An 8,893-nucleotide genomic window follows, 5' to 3' on the forward strand; every position below is an offset into this window, starting at 1 on the left:
GAACTTTGGTTAGCAACCAAGCTAGCTAGCCAGCTGTCCAGCTGCCAGCTTCCTAACTCAGCCCCCCTCCCTCTCCTCAAAACTCTTTTTTGAGTGAAGTTATGTTCAATCCTGAGAACAAATTAACCAGGCGGAACGATACAGTACAGAGAAAATACACAAACTTGGAGAGACATGAGAGCGCTTGTGCTACTTTTGGTCTTTTCATTCAATATTTTTTCCGTATTCTTTAAGTTCATCAATGGTAGCCTCACTTTTTTGGGGGGGTTTGGCTGTTTTTTCATGTCTGCTGACATACAAAGCAAACGCACCTACAGTGTGGAGACCCCCTTACTTTCCCACTGGCGCCACCATCAGGTCAAAATTGGGTTAGTTTATAATAAAATACCTGCAAACCTAATGAATAATAGCAAATCTTAGAATGTTTACAGGCTAAACTAGGCCGGTGGACATGGTACAAACACATCAGGAACTGAAGTAAGTTTGAGGCAGGTGGGCAGGTCGTTGCCATGATGTAACGCTTCACCTGCTCTCAGCATCCTATAATCAGGAACAAATACATTGCATTGTGTATGTTTCCATTCTCTGTTTAGCAGAAATAATATAGTATTTCTGGGAAGTGTTCTCTGAATGACGGCCTGCTTCTCAGGCCTCAGCCTTGTTTGTTCATCTGAAGGGAGTTCGAGAAGCATTGATTTAATTTGGTCTTTTATCCTGTTAGTGAGACCTTCATTATCACCTCACAAAGCCCGTCATCATCCCCCCCGACCTAAAGCTCCAAATGCTCTTTAGGTTGAATAAACAGCTGCAAACACGTCGACGTGAACGCTCGCCGAGGACGTTTGCTGATGTTTATGCAACTCGTCGGCGCTGGCGAGCGTCACTACGGTGGGAAGATGTACTGTATCACCACTGTCCCTGATCTGTTGTTAAGTATGCCCGCAGGCGGAGGCATCATGGGATTACCTCCCCGCCTGGATTCATGTCACCGGGGGGGGGTTTGTCCTGAGAGTCTGATTAAAGACGTTGTTTTGTCTACCTGTGGAACCCGTGAAGCTGATATAACAGACGAGTGTCACAGTGAGCACAGGCTGCAGTCACATTCAGGAGGGATGTAACCACACTGCAGCCACTCTCTGGTTGATCTGCCTACATGTCATCGCTCAGTGCCAGGCAGCTAAATTAAGAGCATCAGAGGCTGATTCAATCAAAGGGCTCTCTCTCTCTCTCTCTCTCTCTCTCTCTCTCTCTCCCTCCCTCCCTCTCTCTCTCTCTCTCTCTCTCTCTCTCTCTCTCTCTCTCTCCACTCATCGCAGGAGGAGCAGTGACCACTGAAAAGTACATGAAGAGCTGTTCTGTCTCCTTTAACAGCTTTCTTTCATTTCCACTCAATCTATCAATCTCTTCCTCTCTCTTTGTCTCCTCCTCTCCTTTCCCTGTTTCCTACTCTCTCTCTCTTTTCCTCCTCTCTATGTCTTTCTCTCTCTGTGTCCTTCTCTCTCCCTCTCTGTTTCCTCCTCCCCTCTCTCCCTGTTTCCTCCTCTCTCTCTCTGTTTCCTCCTTTCTTGTCTGTGTTTCCTCCTCTCCCCTCATTGTTTCCTCCTCTCCCCTCACGGTTTCCTCCTCTCCCCTCATTGTTTCCTCCTCTCTCTCTCTCTCTGTTTCATCCTTTCTGCTCTCTGTTTTTCTTTTCTTCTTCTTTCCTCTCCTCTACTCTTGTTTCCTCTCTTCTTCTGTCCCCATTTTCTTCTCCTCTCCCCCAGTCTCCATTTCATTCTTTTCTTTTCCTTTTTCCATTCCATTCCATGCCTCCTTTCTTTCTTGTCATCTCCTCACCATTCTCCTTTTTCTTTTCCTCCCCTCCCCTCTATCCTTGATTACCTCCTTTCTTCTCTTCTTTTTTCCTCTCTTTTCCTCCATCCCTGTTTCCTCTCATCTCCTCCGAACCATTCTTGTGTACACTCCTCTTTTTCTTATCTTCATCTCTCTTTCTCTCCCCTCCTTGTCTTCTCTACTCTTCTCCCCTTTCCTCTCCTCTTTTTGACCTCCTCTTGTCTTCTTTTCCTCTCTATTTTCCTACCTTTCTTCTTTTGTCCTCTTTCACCCCCCCTCCTTTCCTCTCTTCTCTCTTCCTCCCACTCTCTTTTCTCCTACCAATTTTTTGTCTTTCCTTTCCTCCTCTCCTCACTCCATATCTCCTCTTTCCTCTCAATAGTCTGTCCTCTTCTTTGGTTTTCCTCTACTCTCCTCTTCCCTGTCTCTCCCCTCTTCCCCTTTCTCTTCCTCCAACTCTCATAGTGCCCTCCTCTCCTGTCTCCCATCTCTCACTTCATCCACCTCTCCTCCTTTCTCCCCCCTCTCTCTCTTTCCTTTCTAATTTCCTGACATCTTCTACACTCCTCTTCTTCTCCATCAAATGTCTCCCCCTCTCCTCTCCACGCATCTCCTACTCTTTCCTTTCATCTCTCCTCTCTATTAGTCTCTCCTCCTCCTCCTCCTCCTCCTCCTCCTCCTCCTCTCTGTTCCAGCAGTAGAGAATCATTGAACAGCAGCGGCGGCAGCAGCAGTGTCACTCAGCACGGCAACGACTCGCATGAAAGTGAGGACATCTGTTTTTCTTTTTCTTGCCTCTTTGTTTTGTTTTTTTTTGCATCACCTCCTCTTCCTCTTCTCCCCTCTATTCTTTTTCTTTTTCTTCTCCACTTTTTAATCCTTTTTTCTGCCACGCTGGTGTTTTTGGGAGTGCAGCAGTATGAGGGCACCATGCATTCCAAACAGGGGTTCTGTCCTCGCTCCAACTCGAGCATGTAGCCGACTGCTTCTCTGGTTTCTTTCTGCTTTTTTTGCATCTCATTGGGAAAAGTAGGCCAGTGTCGCAGCTTTAAGGCATGAGCGTCAACATCTGGGCTCAGATGGGCTTATGAACGGATATTTTAACAGGTATGACTTTTTCTTTAAATCCTAACTTGAATCATGCATCAAATCCTTCTGTCACTGGTGCATGAACGCTGAATGAAGCAGCATGTTTTATAGCACAATATGATGAAGTGTTGGCCATAACTGCAGTGCACACGCATGTGTATTTATTATCATTCTTTTAAAGAGAGATAATTTAATTTTAAAAATGTGATATTTTGAAGCTGGTGAGGATGTTATTGCTGTTTTTCTTCTGCGAGCAAAGAGACAGCTTTGAATTCTCTGGCAGACTCGTTCTCTGGCTTCTTCTCATTCTTGTACTTTCTGTTATTTTCCTACTGGTTGGCATGAAGACAGACTCTGTCTGCAGCGACGCGCTGGAGGGAAGAAAACGGGCATCATGTTGGTCATTTAACGAGGATGGACTTGTTGGACGTAGTCACGGCCACGATGCCGGCCACTTTACCACCGAACTCGTCTCTGGAGAACCAGACGTCCTCTTCCTCGCCGAGATCTCCTCCTCTACCTCCTCACTCGCAGGTGGCATCGGTGCTCATCGTGCTGGTGGTCACAGTCATCATCCTGGGGACCGTGGTGGGTAACGTGCTGGTCGTGGTGGCGGTGTTCACCAGCCGAGCCCTGAGGGCGCCTCAAAACCTCTTCCTGGTGTCTCTGGCCTCTGCAGACATACTGGTGGCGACGCTGGTCATCCCCTTCTCTTTGGCCAATGAGGTGAGGACACAGTTTTCTCTAAGACTCCATTTCCACAGAGAACCTGAATCAGGACATCTTATGTGAACGAGATAAAACACATGTTAAAACAGGAACAGATTCATGCTGCGGTCAGATCGCAGCCAGATGTGAATGACATCTGTACATGCAGAAGAAGAAGATAATGAAGAGTCTAGAGCTCTGTGAGGCTGTAGCGATCAATGGGTAGAAAATCAAACTTCTAGTTTAACCAAAGTATTGATTAATTGATATTTGCCACAAGATAAAAAAATCGGGAAATCACCAAATTTCACAAAGACCACAAACGTCTGTCAGTTGTGAGACGTTTCGGTCCCTACAGGAAGGGTCAAACATGACCAGAATCATGAGGACGCGTCCTCAGGGGACCATGGATAGCTCTACTAAAGTCAATGGCAATCCATCCAATAGTTGTTGAGATGATTCAGTCTGGATCAGAGTGGTGGAGCGTTCCCTAGAGCCAACCGCTGGCATGATATAAAATCCATCCAACCAGCTAAAGTCGCCTAACTCCACCTCTTCTTCGCCGAGCTCTTCCTCTGTACAGGAAAAATAAGTAGAACTCACAGAGCGGCACACTGTTCCTGAGTCAGTTCCCCGTCAAATGCTTTTATTCAGATCCAATCCCAGCGCTGGTGGAACCGAGATGACGGGAAGCTTGGATAAAAAGGGGTTGCCGGGATGCACAAGCCGCTCCTATTGGCTGGAGTCTGTGTGACGTGTCTGATGACGGCAAGTCCAAACTGTGGCTGTGGATCAATTAAATCCACCGATCACAAAACTTAGCTCACAAGTTTCGGACTTTGACGACTTTGCACTTTGGCAGCTGGCGATGGATTTGGTACATTTTCAAACAGTTATGTTACCCACAAGAACAGTCCTCACACCTAAACCCACTTTGCAGACAGCTTGGAACGGATGAGAAATCGCACCTCATAGTTCTGGTATCCTCACCAGGGTTTCCTGAGGTGATCCATAGATTGAAATAGAGTTGAATATTTCCTGGTTAAAACCTCTAGGATCTCCTCTGAAAGTCAACGTGAGAGCATCTCGACTTGTTAGCAGAATAGTTCGAGGCTGTATTACATTATTCTTACCTTTCTCAGGTTGGTGGGTGTCTGCTCGATATAGAGCTGTTGTTTCCTCTCTGCTGTTCCCTCGTGCACCCAGTTGACTGATCTGTCCCCGCTTTTCATCAGCCAGTAATCCTTTAAATCTACCTGGAGTCTCTTCTCATGTCTGTGATTGTCTTGTCAGCTGCAGACCGGCTGATACTTTGGGTTCATCTCGGCTGCTCTTCCTCCCTGTAGGACAACTTTTTCTAAATACATGCTTTTGTTCACGACACTTGTGTGGTGCTTTGGGTCATCCTGGCTCTTTTGTCTGCTTTACATCTAATCTTACTTCACGTCCTGCAGTATCTGTTTCCCCTGTTTTCTGGCTGTTGGTTTTTTTATTTCACTTAATTAAGGCAAGTCATTGTATGAATTGCTCTGATCTTTGTGTTCCGGCACAAAACACATGGAATCTGATCTTTTCAATTCTGATTTGGCCCACTTTCAGATGTGGTCCTAAATCAGACCCAGGTCAGTTGGATCTCAGTCTGAGCATTCATTCTGGAATTTGTGCGACTTTCACATCACTCGCTTGAACTGGGCGCCTCGCTGCGAGGGTCGTAGTTAAAAGTTGCTCTTGACATCCTAAATGTTGGATGAAATCTGTTTTTCTGAAGCCACTCACTTCACAACAACCCCACCTCTCCTGGTTCCACCTCTGCATCCACACACACCCCTGCACGGGAGTAGCAGCACTGAAATATCTCTCTTGCGTTAACAGCCATTGAATTTTGGTTCCGACATTAATGTTCCCCTTTAGTGAACATGTGAATCATCTCGAAAACCAATGGTTGGAAAAACTAATCTCACTCCCATCAGCCTCAGCTCTAGTTTGTGTATCGTGCTAAATAGCTAATGTTAGCATTCCAACATGCTAAACTAAGAGGCTGACCATGGTAAACACACTAAAAGTCAGCATGTTGCTGTGAGCATGTTAGCATTTAGCTTAAAGCACTGCTGTGTGTAACCACAACCTACAGAGTCGTTAGCATGGCTGTCTTGTTCTTTTACTGATGAATCTTTTTCTCTAGAAAATGTCAAAAATAACAAAAGCATCCATCAGAAGTTACTATGGTGACATGTTCAGATTGCCTGTTTGTACCGAACAACAGTCGAAAAACCCCAAGATATTCAATTAACGATTAGAGCTAAACAGCTAAGCAGTCGATGTCAGTATATCAGTCAATAGTAGCTTATTGCAGACTTCGGTGTGGGCGTATATTTCAGCTGGTAACAGGAAACGTCAAAAAGTCATGCAAAGGTTTCAACAGTGTCTCCAGGACATAGTTTGTCTGCCAGAGCTCAGTGCGTCTTAAACAACCATCAAAATCATGATTTTTTTTATTATACTTATGTCTTTGTTGACATTTCTGCTGTCAAACATGGAAACAATGGACTGAAAAGTCCAGCATCATTCAGGGCTGATTCTCAATGACGCCGTCTGAAACTCAACAAGGTGGACCTGGAGAATGGTTTGTTTTATAAATGATAAAAATTAATAGATCAAGATTGCTGTTGATTAATGTTTTGTTCATTAATCAGTTCATTGTTCCAACTCCTGCGAAGGTCTAGTTCCATCTTTCCTCTCTGAACTTCAGCAGATCCACATTTCAAATAAACTGAGAAGCTCCTCAGAAAAGCTCATGCAGCATATTGATAATAAGCGTTCTTTGTAGCCAAGCAACTGCACTGCAGCTGAGGAAGTCCAGTATTTACCTCTTTGTCACCTGACAGTGAGGAAAACGCAGGTGATGAAGGGATAAATGTTGACTTCATTTTGAGTGCAGCACACACACTGTGGAGGAATCCGCTGTGAAAAGATTGCGTGATGTGAAACCACAGGGGAAAGCTCACGAGAGGCTTTCCCACAAACTAAATACATTTTCAGCCAACATGTCTGTAATGAGATATTGACTTTCTATTTTAAGGTGAAATTCTCCTTTAGGCGTCTCGTCTGAGGCCTGCCTGCCTGAGCCTTTCTTCCCCCCGCAGGTCATTACTGGGGCTTAAATGAATCATTAACATTAATTGGCTTCTCCTCTTCCAGGTAATGGGCTACTGGTACTTTGGTTCCACCTGGTGCTCCTTCTACCTGGCTCTGGACGTCCTTTTTTGCACCTCCTCCATCGTCCACCTCTGCGCCATCAGCCTCGACCGCTACTGGTCTGTCACTAAAGCCGTCAGCTACAACCGCAAACGGACGCCCAAACGGATTAAAGCGATGATCAGCATCGTGTGGCTCATATCCATCGTCATCTCCTCGCCGCCGCTCCTCATGACACATAAAGAGGAGGATCTGGAGACGGAGGAGAACGACACACGGAGGCAGGAGTGCCTCCTCATCAACCAGACGTGGTACATCCTCTCCTCCTGCCTCGTGTCCTTCTTCGCCCCGGGAGTCATCATGATACTGGTTTATTGTAAGATCTACCGCGTTGCCAAGCAGCGGGCCTCCACTGTGTTTGTGGCGAAGAACGTGATGGAGCGGCAGCCGTCGCAGTCCGAGACCTGCTTCGTGGGCACCGCCAGGACTTGCCAAAGAAAGGGAGCCGGCTGCGGGAAATCCCAGCATGAGCTGGACAGCCCGCGGCCCGCAAACCAGCACAGCTCCTCCAACGTGGACAGCAACAGCAGCGGTCACAGGAGAGGAGAGCTGGATGACATCGACTTAGAGGAGAGGAGCTGCGAAGTGGACATTAAAACCTCCTCCTCGTTTTCCTCGGCTCTCCGCTTCCCCAGGAGAGCCGCCGGGAGTGCGAAAACAGACGAGGGGAAGGGCGCAGAGGGAACCGCAAGCAGCCTGAAGCCTCCTCCTCCTCCCCCTTCCTGCGCCTCCATATCGTGGGCCTCATCCGAGCACTGCTCCCACCACTTCCTGCTCCCCTCTCCGGTGCCCCTCCGCAGCCGGCAGATGTCTCTGTCCAAAAACAAAGTGGCGCAAATGAGGGAGAAGCGCTTCACGTTCGTTCTGGCCGTGGTGATGGGGGTTTTCGTCCTCTGCTGGTTCCCATTTTTCTTCACTTACAGCCTCCACGCCGTCTGCAGAGAGAACTGCACGATCCCCGACACGCTCTTCAACCTGTTCTTCTGGATCGGGTACTGCAACAGCTGCCTGAACCCCATCATATACACTATCTTTAACCGAGACTTCAGGAGGGCCTTCAAGAAGATTCTGTTTGAAACTCATAAACGAACATAAGACGTGAATGTGCGTGTGTTTGTGTGTGCGAGCAGCCTCTGCTCACACACACACACACACACACAGAAACACGCACACAGTCAAACACAGATGTGTGCGCACACAGTTTTAATCCTGTTTTCCACTGTGCTGTCATACCGACATTAAAGGGCTCGTCATACAGCCTGAGTATTGATTTATTATTCAACCACTCACTGATTTATTAAATAATCACTTTCTGTTCTAAGCAAGCCAGAGGAAGATGATGATGACACCCTGATGCTGTGTCGGCAGGTGCTTCAAACTCTGCCTCCTTGATGCAATGACAGTCCAACATTACGACTTGGGCTGCGCCTGAACTCGAATGTTAATTAGAGGAAATTGGCCGCAGGGCAGCGAGCTCAGTCCCCACGGAGCTCCGAGATGTCTGCGCCCTGCAGCGAGCAGCCGACCCGCTCTGCAGCCCTCGCACTGACAAAGAGCTGACTTACAAGAAACTGAGAAAAAACAAGTGTGTTTAAGGAAAAATACACAAGTTTTTAATGTGTTTCTGTGCCTGGGAGTAACTAAAGACCAGCAGCACTTAAAGTTTAAACTTTAACTTCGAGCAGACATTAGGAACAGAAAGCTGAATGAAAGTTAGCGGTTTTTCACGCAGCAGCAGTGCTCTGTTGACACTGCGCAGCTCAGGGGCAAAGACATTAAAAATTCATGTGCGGCTTGCAGATGGGCTGAGCTTCTGTACACAGAATAAGAGAGAGAGGACAAAAGAGAAAGAAAGGCGAGGGGAGAAGAGCGGGAGCCTCTGAATAAATATCATCAACCTCAGGCTCATGCAACAATAGATGATTATCCTCTGAAGCTCAGGATGGAATAACTGGACGGGCCGCTGTGGGCTGAATGAGTCACGGCTCACAGGTTTTTTAAGGTTTTT

At 47.0% G+C, this 8,893-nt stretch overlaps 1 protein-coding gene across 1 annotated transcript; it reads left to right on the plus strand.

Moving 5' to 3' along the window:
- Positions 1-3,336: 3,336 nt before the first annotated feature.
- LOC121609254 (alpha-2Db adrenergic receptor-like) lies at positions 3,337-7,980 on the plus strand. The gene is made up of 2 exons (XM_041940841.1): positions 3,337-3,648; positions 6,829-7,980. Exons 1-2 carry the CDS (start codon positions 3,337-3,339, stop codon positions 7,978-7,980), a joined length of 1,464 nt encoding a protein of 487 aa, XP_041796775.1.
- Positions 7,981-8,893: the final 913 nt, after the last annotated feature.

This window comes from Chelmon rostratus, chromosome 1 (assembly GCF_017976325.1).
Source record: "Chelmon rostratus isolate fCheRos1 chromosome 1, fCheRos1.pri, whole genome shotgun sequence".
In the NCBI taxonomy this organism is placed as follows: domain Eukaryota; kingdom Metazoa; phylum Chordata; class Actinopteri; order Chaetodontiformes; family Chaetodontidae; genus Chelmon; species Chelmon rostratus.